This window comes from Dromiciops gliroides, chromosome 3, assembly GCF_019393635.1.
Source record: "Dromiciops gliroides isolate mDroGli1 chromosome 3, mDroGli1.pri, whole genome shotgun sequence".
NCBI lineage: Eukaryota > Metazoa > Chordata > Mammalia > Microbiotheria > Microbiotheriidae > Dromiciops > Dromiciops gliroides.
Genome location: NC_057863.1, coordinates 338759721 through 338779691, shown reverse-complemented (window position 1 = coordinate 338779691; position 19971 = coordinate 338759721). Strand labels below are relative to the sequence as shown.

Here is a 19971-nt window from a genome sequence, read left to right as displayed (position 1 = left end):
GGAGTCAGGAGTACCTGAGTTCAAATCCGGTCTCAGACACTTAACACTTACTAGCTGTGTGACCTTGGGCAAGTCACTTAACCCCAATTGCCTCACTTAAAAAAAAAAAACCAAACTAAGTTATGACACTTACTAGCTGTGTGACCCTCAACAAGTCACTTTTAACCCTCATTGCCCTGAAAAAAAAAAATCTTAAGTTGTTTGGGTGAGAACCCAACATTGGTGTACCCACATTGGTCTTCTTAGACATATCTTATTTTTTCTACCCACTGGAATTGTTTTCCATTGTATTTTCATAATTTCAATTTTTGAGCATCTTCTCTTCCTCTGAAGCATTTTTATCCAGGGGATCCTAACTATTTTTCCTTTGGACTCTTTGAAATTTGGTTTTCCAGAATGTAGGGAGTTTGTTAGACTGACTCTTAGATTTCTTCTCCTCTGTCACAGACTCTAAGATGGACTGATCAGTTCCCTTCAAGGTTACCGTCATTTTCACCTATCAGCTAGTTTCTCCTTGTTGATCAGAACCAGAGGCAGAGTAACATTTCCCCTTGTTTCTTACCATTTGAAGGATGGAATTATCACTAAGGCAAGTTAAGAATTTATTAGCTGCTCCCCTCTTGGCAGAGAGCTCCAGCAGATGTCTATCCGTGCTGTGTCATGCCTCTTTGTGCTATACTTCTAATTTGTTTTCACTCTTATCTCTTTATTCTGTCTCTCCAGGGGGCCAGTAGCATACAATGGCAAAAATTTCTTCTCCTATCTTTGACTTTTCATCCAAATATTCCCCATGATTCTTTCCCTTTCTTGTTGCTGGATTCCCTCCCTTAAGTATGTCTTTTTAATGTTTGATGCTACCCCTCCTATCTTTACCAATTATTCTGTTTATCTTGAATAAAGTACAACTCTTAAGAGCCATGGAGACTCATGGGCTTCATCAGTGGAGACTCATGGGCTTTATCCCATCCAATCACAGTGTTACCTGTGAGAGCTAATTAATCCTTTGCATCAATCCTTATGCTTGTTGCCTAAACATTTGGTATTTGTAGAATACCAAATAGACTTCTGAGGCCATGAGTTTTTATTACTGTTTTGCATCTTTTATCATATAGGATTGTGTTTCTAATGCAAAATGCCACATAATCAGAACAACTGATGTCTCTAAAAACCTTTACAGTTAAAATACTCTTCCATGGGCCTTCTCATCTTGCTAGCAGTTAGTGACGGAGCCAGTGGCGTGACTTCATTGCTAATGAAGCATGTGGGTGCTTCAGAACAAAGGATCTTAGATACTTTTTTACTTTGAATATCCTACTTTGACATTATTCATAATTAACAAAACAGGGCATTTCCTTTTTCTTATTCTTCAAAAACTGCCCCCTTCAAAGAAGTTCTGCCCTTTAAGCCTTTCAGTCTTCTATTTGTCAAGCGGTTAAGGGTAGGAACAATAAAACAAGCCGCTTCCTAGCTACTGCTTTGGCTGCTGCCCTAAGGCTTTCTTCAGGATCCAAGGTATCATAAGTATAGATAATTGGCTTCTATAATCCTGACCTATAGTGACTGCTCTTCTTCACAGGGCCTTCTGCTTGGAATACTTATAGAGAGAAGAAGTCAATTGAGCTTAAGGAAGCACAGAAGGTAATAGGCAGGACCAAGTCTATTCCTTTCTCTCTGAATCTACACACAGAAAAACTGTACTCTTTGTGTATATTTGATTTATCTTTTAATGTAGCTAAAATTTTTGTCGTCTAAATCATCTGTTTGGCTTGTTTGAAAACCAAGGTGAAGGGGGCAGCTAGGTGGCTCAGTGGATAAAGCACTGGCCCTGGATTCAGGAGGACCTGAGTTCAAATCTGGCCTTAGACACTTGACATTTACTAGCTGTGTGACCCTGGGCAAGTCACTTAACCCTCATTGCCCTGCAAAAAAAAAAAGAAAGAAAACCAAGGTGAAGTATAAATAGGTACTAAACATCTATGACTTCAATATTTTAGAATTAAACTTTTTTACAACTTAACCTTAATTCCTGCCTAGTCATTTTGTATATTTAACTAAAAAAAGTTGCTCTTCATCAACAAACTAAAGCAATTGTAAGGACAGAGAAACAAAGGAAGGAGTTTTTACATGGTGGTATAAGAATCTAAGTTATGGGCAAGAACTATTAACCCAAAATATCTGAGACACTGTGATATGTTGCTGTAGAAAATTATGCAGTGTTCTTCTCTGGGAATTTTGTAAAATGGGGTGATATCAGCTTTTCCCAGAAAGGATTAATTTCTAATTTCTCTGAGCTTCTGGAGTCTGTGATTAATTGCAATTCCAAGAAGCAATTTTCTTGTTAATTAATTTGTTACTCTCAATTTGAAAGCCCCCATTTTCTTTGCAAAAGAAATTTTGATCCAATTCTAGAATTTGGTTCCTTTCAAACTATGTAAATGTATTGGAGTTGTTATGGAAGAGACATGGTAGACAGCGGCCATTTTCTAAGTCCCAGTACTTTTTTTTGTGGTCAGGAGACAGGTGCTAACCCCCTATTGTGACACACTCAGAAGTAACCCATTGCAGCTAACCTGCAGGCAAGACCGGAGAGCAGTAGCTGTGTGTAACCTGCAGAAGTTCCCCAAGCCCTTGCCCCAGGAATATCAGGTAACAGTTTCTTCTTTGGGGTAGCACTATGAGAATGACCTTGCCCTTGGTGTCTACCTTAAGGTTCAAAAGGAGGCCCAGACAGAAAGGGCAGCCTGAGGGCTCCCGGGTAAATCTGAGGGGCTGTACTTTAAATCAGACAAATAAACTGTGTATGGAAGATTGACAGTTCTTTGTGCAAATCTCTCTTTCTTTACTTCTTTGTACATGGAAACTTTGATGTTTGATGACTGTCAGGTCATGGTGCCACAAATTTGCTTTGCATTTTGACTGCTCCAGACAGAAGGCTTCACAAGCTCCTCTTCCCCTGTCTTCTCCGTCCTTTTTGGCAGTACTTTGATGACCTTAATGGAATACCTACAGAAGAATTGCCTTATTATGGTGGCTCGGTGGAGATTGCTGATTACTGTCCATTCAACCAAGAATTCAATTGGCATATAAGTGGTGAATTTCAACGCAGTTCAGATTGTAGAATACTGGAAAATCAACCAGGCAAGTGATTCAGTTTTATTAACATATTTAGAACATGGTAATACCTATTTTGGTTACTAAACATTTTAATGCTACTTTACATTTAACACATTTAGCACTTCAAGACACCTTCAATATTTAGTTTTTCATTTTATCCTCAGTAGAGAAGGTTGGCATGATGAGGAAACTACCCTACAACTAATGGTAGGAGTTGGGTAGAGAAAAGAGAAGAGATGAGAACAGTGGAGAATCTGGATTTCCACATAAGAACTTTTCTCAGGTGATAATAGCTAAAGATGGCTTTTGGTTGCATTCAAGCTTTTGCAGAAATATTCTAATTGAAGTTCTAATGCGTCAGGAAAAGCAACCAAATAAAAGTGATATCATGAGAAAAGATACCATATGAAAAAGCAGGAAAACCACCATGGGTAAACGCTCACAAAAGAGCCTGTTGGGTGAGAAGAAGAGACATTTTGCCAACAGTAGTTTGAATATCCCCAAAAGGTATTAGCAAGATTGACAGAGGGTCTTAGTATTCTAGCAAGTGTGCAGAACAGGTGGGATATCCTGGCAACCTGAAGAGGGTGCCATTTTTGTGTTTTTGTCAATCCTAAGGAAGAGGCACAGGTATAAAAAATGCAAATCAGTACCCATCTCAGAGAAGACAGAATGGGTGTTTCTTGAAAGAACTATTTCAGGGGGGAAGCTAGGTAGCACAGTGGATAAAGCACCAGCCCTGGAGTCAGGAGTTCCTGAGTTCAAATCCAGTCTCATATACTTGACACTTTCTAGTTGTGTGACCTTGGGCAAGTCACTTAACCCTCATTGCCCCCCCCAACAAAAAAACAAAACAAAACAAAAAAGAACTATTTCAAAGGGAAAACAAAAAATATCTGAAGAGATAGAGGGGACAGCTGATCTGTGTTGAAGGCTAGGATGATAGGAAACAGGGTAGGAAGGTAAGATGTGAACCTTTAGAGTAGGTTCTTAACATTTCTTGTGTCAAGATTCCCTTTGGCAGACTAGTGAAGCCTATGGATCCTTTCACAAAATGTCTGTAAATGCATAAAATAAAATGTATAGGATTATAAAACTAAACCAATCATATTAAAATATAGTTATCTATCTATCTATTTAGTGAGGCAATTGGGGTTAAGTAACTTGCCCAGGGTCACACAGCTAGTAAGTGTTAAGTGTCTGAGGCTGGATTTGAACTCAGGTCCTCCTGAATCCAGGGCCAGTGCTCTATCCACTGTGCCACCTAGCTGCCCCCCTCAATATATATATATATTTTTTAAATGAGGCAATTGGGGTTAAGTGACTTGCCTAGGGTCACACAGCTAGTACCTGTCAAGTGTCTGAGGCCAGATTTGAACTCAGGTCCTCCTGAATCCAGGACTGGTGCTTTATCTACTGCACCACCTAGCTGGCCCCTCAATATATTCTTAAAAAACAAGGTGTGGGGCGGCTAGGTGGCGCAGTAGATAAAGCACCAGCCCTGAATTCAGGAGGACCTGAGTTCAAATCTGGCCTCAGACACTTGACAGGTACTAGCTGTGTGACCCTGGGCAAGTCACTTAACCCCCATTGTCCTGCTAAAACAAAAACAAAAACAAAAAAAACCAAGGTGTGAAGTTCTTCCCGTAGAGGGTTGAACCTTTGAGGGTAAAGAAGCTCTTTGTGTTCCTAGCTGACACTTGGGGAGAAGCCATATTGTGCTTGTCAGAAGGAAGATAGTTGAGATGTGGTTGACAACTCCTGGCTGAGGTACCTGGGCACTCGTAAGCTGATCTGACATGAATGATGGTGGAGGTGTGGTATCTTCCTGTACCTGAGATGTGACAGCTTCCTAAGACCTGTCACATTGTGTGAACACCAGCTGCTTCTGGTGATTCACAGAGGGATCATCAATGTCACTGGGAGGAATTTAGAAAGTATTTTAGGAGCTATAATACCTTGAGTCAGAAACTGGAGACTTCTCAGACCATGTGATGTTTTTATCACTGCCAGTGACTGAAGAAGAGGTACTTCATTTAGAGAAAATGAGTAGCTTCTGACCATAATTAGAGTGTAGTTAATGAAGGCTAGTAAAAATAGGCTATGGAATTGTGAATTTGACCAGGAGGGCTTTAAACAGAACATGAAGGAGAGAGGGAAAAAACAATAACAATGTGTGAGTGTGTGTGTGGTGTATGTGTAAAAACAGATGTCATAGAGACCTGCAGGTAAGAAATAGGATACCAGTTGAAAAGATTAGTAATTGACAGAAGACAGTATATCAGAAAAAGGCAACAACATAAACACACTCTCAGATAATCTCTATGCAAATGCTAAAAGCATAAGTAATAAAATGAATTAGAAATCTTAATATGTTGAGGTAAATTTGACTTTCCAGATGTCACTGAGAGTAGCTGGGTCTATGACTCCAGAAGCTAGAAGCATTAGATCAGGATTATTAACAAGAAGTCTATAAATAAATTTCTGGGGCATCCTTTACTTTGGATGGGAAAAAAGAAATATGACACCTTTATTTTTACTAACCTCTAACTGAAATTTAGCATTTCTTTCTCTTATTTAAAAATGTAATTTTGAGGAGGGATGGATAAGCTTCACCCAGCTAACCAGGCGGGTCTGTGACACTGAACAGGTTAAGAATCTAGGAGAGGGGGGGCAGCTGGGTGGCCCAGTGGATAAAGCACTGGCCTTGGATTCAGGAGGACCTGAGTTCAAATCCAGCCTCAGACACTTGACACTTAACTAGCTGTGTGACCCTGGGCAAGTCACTTAACCCTCATTTCCCTGCCAGAAACAAAAACAAAACAAAACAAAAAGAATCTAAGAGAGGGGCAGCTAGGTGGTGCAGTGGATAGGGTACCGGCCCTGGAGTCAGGAGAACCTGAGTTCAAATCTGGCCTCAGACAAATAACACTAGCTATGTGACCCTGGGCAAGTCACTTAATCCCAATTGCCTCACCAAAAAAAAAAAAAAATCTAGGAGAATTGAACTCATATTTGGCATTAGCGTGGTAGCCTCATTTGAAGAGGCTACCAGTTTAGTTAGTAGTCACCATCTGCCATTGTCTGGGCCTTAGAACTATAAGAGGAGCCAGAGGGATGCTAGAAGAGCCCAGCCCACCAGTGACTCCCCACCACCCAAGGTGGGTAGCTAAATGCATGTTCCACTTGTGGGGTTTCTTCTGGATGGGCCTTATCCCTTCCCACTCCATTTTGGCACGAGGTTACAAGCTGTACATTTAAACCCTAGGGTGACTCAGTCCTAGGCTGACTCCTTTGCCTTTCCTGAACCTCCCCTGGTGTTCAACTTAACAAGTCATGAAAGCTGACATTACAGCCTTGTGCCAAGGTCTTAGCCATCCCAGGACTGCAAGGACTTTAGTCAGGTGGTTCTTCCTCTTTTTCCTATGGCTGTCAAGCTTTTTGAGAATTCGTGAGGTGCCACAGGATTTTGATCAGATAAATACTGTGATCTTTTTTTAAAGAAAGAAGACAGACCTTCAGATTGTAGGTGGATGAGCTCAATTCCATTCCTGGCAGAATTCTGGAATATATTATTAAATTGACAGGAAGCATTGATTTCCAAGGGCCTGGATAGTTTCACTGAGAAGTAGTGATGCCTGTCATAAAATGTAGTATTAAAAATACTCATTGGAGGGCAGCTAGGTGGTGCAGTGGATAAAGCACTGGCCCTAGATTCAGGAGGACCTGAGTTCAAATTCAGCCTCAGACACTTGACACTTACTAGCAGTATGACCCTGGGCAAGTCACTTAACCCTCATTGCCCTGCCCTGCGACGCGTCCCCCCCCCCCCCAAAAAAAAAATATTGCTCAAACAGGCTAAAACTATGGCCTGAATCAAATAAGATTAAAGTGAACAGGGATAAATATAGTTCTGTGCTTGTGTTAAACTAGATAAACTGTGCAAGAACAGCTGGAGCAAGTGTGGCTGGACAATAGGTGATTAAGAGCCCTTGCTGGAGGGCTCTTAGTGGCCTGCAGGCTCACAGGACACTAGTACAAAGGTGACTAGATCTTAAACTGAATTAGGAGAGACTTAGTGACCAGAACTAGAAAGGGGACAGTCCCCTTGTCCTTTGCCACCTCACACCCCATCTGGGCATTCTGTATATTACTATGCATGCCACAAACCCTTTTTACAAAGTACATTCTCTTGGGATAAAGAAAAGTTATTATTAATATTCTCTATACATTTGTACACATGTTCTTGTCTCCTAGCAGATTGGGAGCTTTTCAAGGGTAGGCAGTGGCACTCTGGTTTTTTATCCCCACCACTAAGCACAGAGCTTGCTACACTGTCAGCAGTAAATGTTTGTTGGGTGGTTGAATAGTCAGTAGCCTCATACTGGGCGGGGTGGTGACAGAAGGGGGAGGACCAATATGGTATGGGTCTTAGAGACACAGCCAGGTTTGGGTTGGTTTTGAAAGAGCCTAGAGAACAGGAGACTTTGGGGTTAGCATGATAACCATCTTTCAGGTATTTGAAGATTTGCTTTGTGAATGTTGATTTCTACTTGTTCAGCTGGGTCCCTAGTAGGCAAAATTAGAAGCAGTGGGTAGAAGCTACGCAGAGGAAGCATGACATAAGGAAAAACTTCCTAACACTCTGATGTGCAGAAGTGGAGAAACTACTTCTTTAAATGAGGGTGCCTATCTCTGGAAGGCTTAAAGCAGAAGCTGCATGATCTTTTGAGGGGGAGGTTGTAGAGAAGACTTCTAAGCTAGATGACATTGGAGTACTTTCCAGTTCTGAGGTTCTGTGGGATAGGAGCTTCTTGTATAAATCAAAAATAGAATCATTTGGGACTTAAACTCTCTATTAAAAGGAAATCATCAGGGGCAGCTAGGTGGCGCAGTGGATAAAGCACCGGCCCTGGATTCAGGAGGACCTGAGTTTAAATGCGGCCTCAGACACTTGACATGTAACTAGCTGTGTGACCTTGGGCAAGTCACTTAACCCCAATTGCCTCACCAAAAATCAACAACAACAACAAAAAAAGAAAGAAAGAAATCATCTGTTTTATAAAGTGTTCGGTCATGGTCAGAAATTGTTTTGTGAATTGGGCACAGCGTAGGCAGAGATGAGAATTGCTGCTTAACTCTTTCCATTGGAAATAGAAGTTATAGACTTATATACCTGGGATTAACAGTAATACTTTTATTTCTTTTTCAGCAATGCATTTTAATTACATTTGCTAATACAATTTTCTCTCTCCCAAAGATCCATCCTTTATAACAAAGAATAAAAAGTAGAGGAAAAAACAGATCAACAAAACTAACAAACACATTGAAGAAATCTGACTTTATCTGTAGTCTTCCACACTCATAGTCCCTTACCTCTGTAAAAAAGTTGGGGAAGTTGATTAGAGAAATTTTAGGCCTCTTCTCTATAGACTGATGCTTGAAAGAATTAAAATAACTGAGTATCTCAGAAAGTAAGATTCAATTTAAATTTCTGGTCCCTAAGTATATTTATGTAGTGTCTCTGGTCCCTAGAAATGTTCCCACCGGGTAACTTGGAAGCCCCCATCCTGTCCAAAGAGTATGAGCTCCTTAGATGTTGTCATACCCAGGTCTCAAATGAATTACTGCTAATCACCTTCATGGTGATTCCTTCTTTGACTCTCAGTTGTAGTATTCAGAATTCCAGTGACCAGAAAGTTCTGTATCCTTTGTTTTAATTCATATATTCTTGTTCTGTCATTAGTACATATGGATAATAATAACTTCCTCTTCATAGTAATTTTATATACTTAAGAATCAGTCACTCTCTAGTCTCTAGGCAAAATAAATCTACTTCCTTTAACCTTTTCTCAATCTTTTACTTGCCGGTCTCCTGCCACATTTGGGGACCAAAAATTAAACTCAGAACTTAAAGGAAGTCAGTGTTAACTATCATAGAAGGTGACCTTAATGTATCTTTGTAGCCAAATAATGTAAAAAAGAGTATTGTTCCAAGACTGGCCAAAGAACCATCAGGAAGCATAGTTTCTATGTTCTGATATAGAGGACTGTTCCCTGATGATAGCTATTCTGAAGTTCCAGTTTCAATTTGGTGCGCAGTGTTTTTATGCTTGGTGCCTTCCTTTCAAGGGTCCTTTAAGAATTGGTTTTGATTTGAAAGGATTGTTGGAGATAACTTGAATTTCTAACAAACTGAACCAGTTACTTTTTAAAAAATTAAAACATACATTTTGACTTACTTCAGAACCTTTCAAAAACTTTGGTGCTGAAAAATACGGACCTCATTCAGTATGTCTAATACAGAAATCTGCATTTGTCATGGAGAAGTGTGAAAAGAAGCTCAGTTATCCTGACTGGGGGAGTGGATGTTATCAGGTAAACTGTATGTCAGTGTCTTTGAACAAAACATTTTCAGAGGGTGGAGTTGTTTTTTTTAATGTTTAAGTTTGTATGCTATTTTTAAAAAGTCCTTTCTTTCATTCCCTTTTTTGTGTGTAGGTGCTCGTTTGGCTGCCCTTTTTCCTTTATTTTTTTGACTTTAAGACTCATCCTTGTTTCCATGAGAGAAAATATTTTTCTTTCCCTTGGATATGACTTGCATTCAGTATTTTTTTTGGGGGGGTTTTGTTTTGTTTTTTTAGTGAAGCAATTGGGGCTAAGTGACTTGCCCAGGGTCACACAGCTAGTAAGTGTTAAGTGTCTGAGGCCAGATTTGAACTCAGGTACTCCTGACTCCAGGGCCGGTGTTCTATCCACTGCGCCACCTAGCTGCCCCTCAGTATTTTTTAAAAGTCTTAAAAAAGCCTTGAATGTGGCAGCATGTCCTGGAGGATTGAGGGGCAGACTCAGAGCCAGGGAAGTCTGCACTCAAGCCATACGGGCTACATGACCATGGTTAAGTCACTTAACCTCTTATGCCTCAGGTACCCTTCTGAGACTAGTTACTAATGAGGCATTGATCTTTGTCAATGTATTTTCCACACTGGAAGTTCCTCCACACAGATTGGGGGAGGTTGAAAGGGGGGGCGGTGGAGCTCAATGTTATAGTAAACTAATCTCCCCTATTGGTAAATAAAATTCTTTTCTCTTTAAAATTGGAAATGTAAAGACTGAAGCATTTCATTCCTTATTTCCACATGTGAATATAGAAGACTGAGTCACCATATCAAGAATTAATTGAAATAATCATCTGTCAGCCATTCTCTGATTTAAAAACACCTTAAAAATGTAAGATTGGTGGGCTAGGACTGAACTGTAGACTTCTCTGAACCTTATTTATAAAAGTGGACATTGGTATAAGATCTCCAGGTTTACAAAACTCTTTCTTTACATTGTATGGTTTAGTGGTTAGTTAATTTGCCCATGGTTACAAGGCTAGAGGTGGTCACAAGCTGGAGCTGAAATAAGAGTCCAGGTTTCCTTACTCCCAAGTCCAGTGCCCTGTCCACTCTAGTCACAGGGCTAGCTTTAGAGATTTGGAACCATTCTTCATTTCTGCAGAGTAAGATTTTGTAGGGTACCTTGACAACTTGATCACCATTAATAATATCATCTCTAGGAAAATGCATTCTGAGTTCCAAACAACTGATAGACAAATAAGCTTCTAAAGCACAATTGTTTTGTTAATTGGGGATTTCCTGTAAGAGCATAAGAAATTTCTCTGATTTAAAAACATGACAAGAAAAAGCAGGCTGGAATAATTGGAGAAGAAACATATAAGAGTGATTGTCTTAGTACTTTTCTAAACTCAATGATAAGTTTGGAGGTATCTGTAAAAAAAAAATTAACTGCTAGCTGTATTTTTTTTTTTTAGTGAGGCAATTGGGGTTAAGTGACTTGCCCAGGGTCACACAGCTAGTAAGTATTAAGTGTCTGAGGCCGGATTTGAACTCAGGTACTCCTGACTCCAGGGCCAGTGCTCTATCCACTGCGCCATCTAGCTGCCCCTGCTAGCTGTATTAAAGAGGAAAATATTTTTTCAGGAACATTTTTCCAGTTGGACTTGTGTAAGGAAATTAAGCCTGAAAGAGTTAAGTGACTTGCCCAGAGTCACACAGTAAGTATTCGAGGCAGGAGCTGAACTCTGATCTTTCTGATTCAAAATCCATTACTCTGTCCACTATGCTTCCTACCTACCTATTTTGGAAAACTCTACCATAGAGTAAGGACCTTTCAAATAAATCTATCACTAAACTTTCTTGAATCATGTTGGTTCATGGAGCATAGTGCTTGGTACACAGTAGGTGTTTAATAAGCAAATTGTGTTCTTTAATAGTGATGTGTTAAAAGATTTGTTTATATTCATAGGGTATTAATTTTGTAGAATGTTACTCAGCTAGGGTTTTTCTCTTCCCTCTGTTTTAAGGTTTCTTGTTCTCCCCAAGGCTTGAAGGTTTGGGTCCAGAATACCACATATTTGTGCAGTCGGGCAGGTCAGGTCCTCCCTGTAAGCATCCAGATAAATGGCTGGGTACATGATGGGGACCTTCTCTGCCCATCATGTTGGGACTTCTGTGAATTCTGCCCTCCTGAAATGGATCCTCCAATTTCCAACCTCACAAGGGCTTTACCACTGGGTAAGTGAGTATTCATCAAATACTTAAAATCTAATTCTTGAGAACTCTTAAGAACAGATGGAAAATCTTTTTGCCAGATTCTTGTTCTTTTATTCTTTTGAAAATTGTTCTCACTGTCTTTGGCACCCAAAAGCCAAGTAGGTAGATAAGACTTACTAATTCAAGTCTGGAGAACTTTTTGTCTAACTAAGAACTCCTGACTCACAGAGGGAAAAACTGCATCAGAGAAGCACCAAAAACAGCACCTCATTTTATTTAAAAGAAAATTTCTTTTCATCTACAATTTAAAATGAACAAACTCTATGGAACGTAAGGCTCTACAGTAAATCGTTTTTTCAAAATGCATCTATTCTATCATTGTGTTATGGCTGGTTAAGGTGAGGAAGAGTGGGAAATAGATTCTTGCAGCAAAAGTGACCCAGAAAAATAAGATGAACCCACACCACTCGACATTCTTGGAACAGCTTATGCATGTTGTGTGTAGGTTTTAAGATACTATATCTTTTTTTTTTTTTTTTGTGAGGCAATTGGGGTTAAGTGACTTGCCCAGAGTCACACAGCTAGTAAGTGTTAAGTGTCTGAGGCTGGATTTGAACTCAGGTCCTGAATCTAGGGCCAGTGTTCTATCCACATATTTTCCCTCTTCCTGTTCAGGGCATGCCCATCCTCCCAGTCACTCAGGCTCACTACCTAGGGATCACCCACAGCTCCTCTCCTCCCTCTCTCTCTCTCTCTCTCTCTCTCTCTCTCTCTCTCTCTCTCTCCTCTCTCTCTCTCTCCCCCCCCCCCCACTGCCCATATCCAATCTGGTGGCAAGGCCTGTCAATTTTACCTTTGTAACATCTTTTGCACGTAGCCCCGTATCTTCTCTGACACCGCCACCCCTCCAGTACAGGTCCCCATCACCTCACATCTGGACGGCAGCAATAACGCTCTGGTGGGTCTGTATGCCCCACGTCTCTCCCCACTCCAGAGCAGCTGAGTGGACTCAGCTATCAAAGTGAACTCAGTGAAGTCTGGGGCTCCCTATCACTTCCAGTATTACCTATAGGGTTTTCTGTTTGGCAGTCAAAGGCCTTCAGAGCCTGCTCCCGCCCTCTCTGCCTCTCTACACTTCTCAGATCTCACACTCCTCCCCCATGTCCTTGGCAATCCAGTGACACTGATTTTCTTTGAACAGGACCCTCCATCTCCTGACTGCAGGCATTTTCAGAGGCTGCCCCCCCCCCTCCTTGATTGCTCTCCCTCATCATTTCTGCCTCTTGGCTTCCCTCAAGTCCCAATTCCACCTTCCCTGATCTCCCTTAATTTGAGTGCCTTCCCTGAAGATCACTGCCAATTTATCCCATCTATAACTCGTTTACACATAGTTGTTTTCATATTATCTTTCCCCTTGGACTGTGAGCTCGTTGAGGGAAGGGACAGTCTTTTGCTTTTCTTTGTATACCTCGCTCCTTAGCTTGGTACCTGATGCATAGGAAGTGCTTGATCAATAGTTATTGACTAACTACTAATAGATGCTTTTTTATTCCTTTATTTATTCACTGAGTCAGGGTGACAAGCCAATGCTCATTCTCATTGTTAGAAAACACTTCTTACCCAGGGCCCTAGAAAAGCAGGGTCTTCCTTAAATGCCAGGCTGAAGGGTTTGCATCTCATCCCAGAGTATGACAAAGGCAGACAATGAATGTTTCTGAGAAAGCAAAGGACGGGGGCAGCCCCCTGTGCCACAATTCTGCCTCCACCACCCCTCCTGGAGCTGTCTTGTCCTCACACTCATAGGCCACCTCCCTATCTCGGGCCCTCTTCACCGTTCTGTACCACAGCATCAGTCTCCTAATTAGTTTCTCTCCTACCAATCTCTCCCATCTTCAAGCTGCCAAACACAGGCACACATCTGACCGGGTCAGTCCTGCTTGTGGCCCCCAATGACCTCAGCAGGGCCCCAGCGCCCCCCTTTATGGCTGATTTCATCTCATTATCCTTGGCGTGCTTCATGTTCAAGCCAAACAGGCCACTTGTCCTTCTCTGGAGTGGGCACTTTCCTCTCCCCTTCATGCCTCTGTTAGTACAAATCCTTCCTCCCCTTCACCTCTTAAGACTCCTGAGGGGCAGCTAGGTGACCCAGTGGATAAAGCACCAGCCCTGGATTCAGGAGGACCTGAGTTCAGATGTAGTCTCAGACACTTGACACTTACTAGCTGTGTGACCCTGGGCAAGTCACTTAACCCTCATTGCCCCACCAATAAATAAATAAATAGATGGATAAATAAATAAGTAAATAAAAACATTTTTTAAAAGGGGGAGGGAAATAAAATTGAGTGTTTTATGAAAATTGATATAACTGATCATGCTTAAATTACTTAATTTCAATGTATAAAATATCAATTTAATTCAAATCCCCATTAATGTTTGTTAATTGTATCTCTTAATTCCTTTAATTTCCATGAATATTTACTTATTCTCACTTTTGCTATTATATGGTCATAGTTAGCCTATCTTCCATTCTTTTGGTTTTGCTTTCTTTCCCCTTTGCATTATTTCATAAAGATCTTTCCATGTTTCTTTGTATTCCTTATCATTGATATTATGGTTGGTTTTGCATTAAATATATAAATTAATTTGGGAAGTGTTGATATGTTTATGCTGTTAGTCTGAGCCATTCTTAAATGTTCCATTATTTAGATCTTCCTTTAATTACAGTTTTATAGTTTTTCTCCTACTGGGCCTGTTTATATTACTAGGTCAATTTCCAAATATGAGTCTTTTAAAATTATATTTTCTTGTTCTTTATTACCAGTAAATAAAAAAGCAGATGATTTTTTGTGCCTTAATCTTACATCCAGTGATTTTGGTAGACACATATTTTGACTCTGTTAATTTTCTGTCTTAGAAAGTTGTTTATTCCTTTTGAATTCCTTTTGGGTTTTGAAAGGTGTTTAGGCCTCAGATAGTCTCTGGAAGGGCTCGCTTTTATCAATGAGCACCTTTTTGTGGATTGGTTGACATGTGCTTCTCAGACCAACATTTTATAATGGTATACAGAATAGGTAGATACATGTGGGTGAGTAGTCATCCAAAGGACCGATTATCTACCTATCTATCTATCTACACACTCACACACAAAATAGGTAAAAAATAAATTTCCCTTCACACTTTTCCTGAGGCTGGACTCTGGGTACCAACTTGACCAGATTTCTCTTTAATGTTCTATCATTTTTTTAGTGGTTGTACAAATATCTGCATGATGTCAATATGATCGATCATACGATATGACTCTCTTGTTCTGAATTCTAGATCTCTGCTCCTGCTCCTCCAGCCTGGTTGTCACGCTCTGGCTGCTGCTGGCTAACTTGTTTCCTCTCCTGGCTGGATTCCTTCTGTGTGTTTTGCATTAGCGGTCAAAAGATGGATCTCTGAGAACCTCTTTTGTGTTGTTCCTCTTGGCCAGAGCACACAACTTAAGACAGGGGCCAGCCTGTGAAAAAGACTGAAGATGCAGTTGTGACTTAATCTTGGAACCATTGATTACAGTGGGACCTTGAAGCAATCTTTCCACACCCAGAGCTTTGATTAAGGGAGCTTTGCAAAGGACAGTGATCTTATCAGTTGCCAAGTCCATTAGTGTTTTAGGACCAGTGATGGATCGATCATCCCTCGACCCTAGGTTTTATTGAATTCCTCTGAAAATGTCCTTGGGATGACTAATGAATCATCAGCTAATTACATACCTCAGTGTTTGCTGTCAGAAATCATGGACAAGATCAGCTGCCGGTGCTGTAGTAGATTGGCCATCCACCAGCAGGTTGTTGCAGAATCCTAAATTCTATTGAATCCTGTGGAGTTTTTCAAAATTGTGAACTCTTATTTGACTTATGGGCCTTTTGAGTTTAATGCTATTCATGGGACTCTTCCTTACATCATTGTACTGAAAGTTAGTTCAGTGGTATTGCTTTATTTGAGCAATTCCATTCTGTAACTTAATCATGCCTACCTTTTTCAAACTAGTAGCTGAACTGAACTGTGTTTATCTAGGACTCCTGAGGATAGGTTCTGTTGAGGGGTTTTTTGACAGACTTCTTCCAGCAGTATCTTTTCTTGTTAACCTTTGGAATCTAATAGTCAATCACAGCCTATTTGTATTCTTGATTAGGTTGTAGTTTAATGACTTCTGGGGGGTGGGGGGGGAACTTGTGAAAGAGTTAAGAACTACTAAGACAACTACTCATTATGAGCACTGAGAATGTGACTGTGGAAGGGAAGAGAAGACCCGGAAGTTTTTCAGGCAGGAGTATTGATTGCTTTAGTCCTAACAGTGACTGAAGGAGCTCACAGACGCCCAGAGAGAAAGCTCTGGTCCGGACAGGCATGTGCTGCTTTTCACAGAATTACACGTGTGGCTCCAAGTGACAGGAAGATGAAGGAGGCCAAGCACAGCATTTTGGGTTTTCTGACATGTGATGGGAAATAGGTATTAGGTGCCCCTCGCCAGTATCACATCTCCAAGGCATTTTGCCTGGGGACACAGAAGTGGAGAGGCTCTTTTAGTATTTCTTCAAAGACTCGCACCTGAACTTCAGAATCTCCTGTCTCATCAGGAGGGGTCGTAGCTGCAAGTCTGGGTGCCAGCGCAATCCAACTCACTACACACACATGAATTATGTGCAATGCAATTTTAGTAGGTACTGGGAATACAGAGGCAGACACAAAGCAGCCCTTGTTCTCTCTGGAGAGTGTGTGCAACCTACCTGCTGGTTGGGGAGAGGGAGAATCTGACTAAGTATTAATAATCCTGTACAAGGAAGGGGCGTGTGAGGGCAAAGAAGAAATCCAGACATGCTAGTAAACAATAGCTTTGGTAGTCTGCATCAGTAAGCCTTAGGCGAGCAGTGCATGTCCTTAATTTGTATATTAAAGCCCAGAAATAACTGACCCTCAGCCTAAAGATAGAGCATTTTTGGACGTCTCTATTGAAGGAAAGCCAATTTGTGTACGCTTTGAGAAGAGGGGCTATCAAGTTTCCTCTATTCTCTAAAACACCAAAGCCCAGAAAGCCTGGGCTGTTGGCCCCTCAGTCCTTGCTGCTACCTGGAAGATTCCAGTCTCTGGTGCTGAATTTCCCAGCAGCCCTGATCCAGGTGTGGAATAAGAATGAACCCCTTCTTGCCAGGAACACACCACAACCTGTTCTTGTTGGGAGGCTGATGTAGATGACGCTGGTCTAAGCGGAAGATTACAAGGGCGGTGTTTAGGAAGTACACAAGCTTAGTTTTTAAGTCTATCCGAGATGCACATGCACTTCAGGGAGGTCAGGACACAAGGGAAGCTTATGTAACTTATTTTTAAAAAGAAATGAGTGACTAAGAATTGTCCTAAAGGCAATTATCTATAGTGATTCAGGAATCACTGGAACTGGACAACACAATTTCGCCAAAATTTTATAGTTAAGGGTAGGTATTGTTATCTTCTGACTGTTGTACAGTGATTGAAAGCATGGTGCTTTTATACTTGAAAGATATCTTGATTTATTTTTCTTAATATAATTATATTTGCACTAACTACTTCCTTGGTAATATAGCTGACATTTTTACTTCTGTGTATATTTATTACATTTGCAATATGGTAACCCAGTGTTGTGTCTGCACAAATATGAACCTTGAGAAGCTTGGGGTTGAGTGTCTTGACTTCTGTTAAATGAGCTGTATCGGTGTCTTCCTGTCAGAGGATAGCTTGATAAGTGGTTATCACTTACTTCGCATTGTGTTCTGCTAGTTGTAGAAGATGTGTCAACTGTCTTTAGAAGACTAATTAACTTGATAGAGCTTTCCCAGGGAGGTTTTAAGAAGCATTTCTTGATCTTCTGGAATGTAGCAATGGAATAAAGAATGGTTTTAATAATCTGTTTCAGTTCAGGTTTTGTGAGAATGTTTTCCTTTGGGGGCTAGAAATTCTGGAAGCTAGAAAACTGCAAATGGCTCAGCTCCTATGGATAACATATATCCCGGGTCAGGTTATTTCAGATTAGAAAAGACAAAACCAAGTTACTATGCAAATAGCAGGTAGGATGACAAGGCCACTGTCATGCTGAAAGGGAGATGGAGATGGGGGAGAATAGTGGAGAGCAGCAAAGGATAAACTGAACCTGCTTTCTGACTCAGTCCTTGTAAAACTGACTACCTCGGTTTTCCATTCAGTCGTAGATTCATCTTACTCATGGTTAATGTCTAAATCATTTAAAGTATGAAATTTTAAAAAATGTCTCAGGTTTTAAAGAATAGAATTCATAGGAAATAAAAGCCATTTCAGCAAACAGACTTGAGTTGACTGTTTTGGAGAAACAAACAGGTACAGAAAGAATCTTAACGTTGAACGGGACTTCAAAGGTCATCTATAGTCCAACTCCCCTTCCCAGTGCAGGAACCCCACTATAACATCCCTTTCAGGTGGCCAGCCCACTGCTGCTTGAATATTTCTAGTGACAGGGAATTCACTACCTCACAAGACGACCCATTCCATTTTTTGGATAGATTTTAGATAGAAAATGTTAACATAATTCCCTCTGCTGCCCATGGAGAATTATCCCTTTGTCCTTCTCCCCACCTTTTTTTAATCACCACTATACACTTTCATTCTCAACTGGGTTTCTTTAAAGTTAGAACAAAGGAATTTCTTCTGATCCTTTTCAAAATAGTTTTAGAGAAAAACAAAACAAGGTTCACTAGGATATTCACAGTTGGAATCTTCAATATTAATCTTGTGATTCATCGAGCAAAAGGAAAATTAGGTGATCACGTGACCTTGGACGAATTGTCTGTTCTTTTTATAACCCAGTTTCCTCATGTGGCTTTCCAATTTTGAAGCATCCACAGAACAGGAATGGTTCTGCATCCCATTTCTGGAGTATTCCTTACTTGCATGCTGTGTTTGTTAAAGCAAGCTGTTGGTGTTATAGCGCTTTCCTTTCAACTGTGATGTTCTTAAAAATGGAGTGGGAAGAAGAAAGATTATGAGCAGCTGAGAAGGAATAGTACGTTTCCTACAGTGGTACTGCAGGCCCCCAGTGCTTGACATGCAGTAGCCTTTGGTGCAAAGACCTTTTTGACAATGCAGAAAAATGTCAGCATTTTTAATAAAGATCATTCTACAGACCAAGGATTGTTTTGAAGAGGAAATAAACTTACCTTCAAGAAGGTTGTTTACTTTTTTGGTGTAAATTACATTTGGGGTAAATTATTCTAACATATATTTTCATTTTTTAAACAAGATTGAAGATTTAAGGGCTAACTATTTATGGGGAACTGTAAATTTAAGATGTTCTTGGGTAAAATGTATCTGTAACATTGACATAATAAAAAACAAATTAGAAAGTAACTTGCATCTTGTATTTCCTAAACATCATTTATTTTTAAATCTGGATAAGGAATACAAATGCAAGCAATGCATTTGGAGGAAGAATAAGTAATTCAGTTGGTATTCTGGAGCACAATTCCACATTTGTATTTTAAACCTAATTGAGAGCCCAATTCTCCATTCCAGAGCACAAGGAATTTGGTATGGGACTGTATAGAATTTCAGTGTGTAAGCTACCTTCAAATAAGCAGGAGAGGAAGTGAGTGAAAGAAAAAAGGAGTGGAATTGTACTAGCTATGATATTCCAGGCCTATTTTATGATTGGATATGATAGTGGAAAGTCAGGAACCAGCAGCAGAACACAGGTCATTCATACTTTAGCATATAGTGTAGGATTGGTATAGAACTGTTCCTTGTGGTGTAATCACCATATATATAACTGATAGGCACTAGTTCTGGGAACTGATTTTTTTCCCCTTAGAAGCAGGAGTATAAGAAGGGAAGGGGATATAGGACACTTCCGTTTCTCTTAGGACAACTCTTCCTCATCAAAGAGGGGACAATGGAACCAGAAGTATTTGGTGTATACTTTACAAGGACATTTTTCTGCCTTTGATGGGAATATCAATGTGGTTGGTGAAATTTACAGAAATTCAAAATGCCCTTTGATCTGAAAGTCTGACCACAGCCTCAAGTGTTTTATTTAAAATTTGTTCATGGTTTTTTTTTTTTTTTTAGTGAGGCAATTGGGGTTAAGTGACTTGCCCAGGAAAATTTGTTCATGTTAATATCACATTATCCTCTATTTTTTTTATTCATTTGGATTTGCTTTATTATGTCTTGGTTTCTCATAAAGTCACTGGTTTCCATTTGTTCAATCCTAATTCTTAGGCAATTATTTTCATCAGAGAGCTTTTGTACCTCCTTT

At 40.3% G+C, this 19971-nt stretch overlaps 1 protein-coding gene across 1 annotated transcript in view; it reads left to right on the top strand.

Moving 5' to 3' along the window:
* LMLN (leishmanolysin like peptidase) overlaps positions 1–18238 on the top strand; it is a 65679-nt gene extending 47441 nt beyond the window's left edge. The window contains exons 13-17 of the mRNA XM_043997472.1: positions 2514–2646; positions 2979–3138; positions 9362–9492; positions 11483–11693; positions 14991–18238. Coding sequence (XP_043853407.1) covers positions 2514–2646; positions 2979–3138; positions 9362–9492; positions 11483–11693; positions 14991–15091 — 736 coding nt within the window. The 3' untranslated portion in view covers positions 15092–18238. The remainder of the gene's footprint in view (positions 1–2513; positions 2647–2978; positions 3139–9361; positions 9493–11482; positions 11694–14990) is intronic.
* Positions 18239–19971: the final 1733 nt, after the last annotated feature.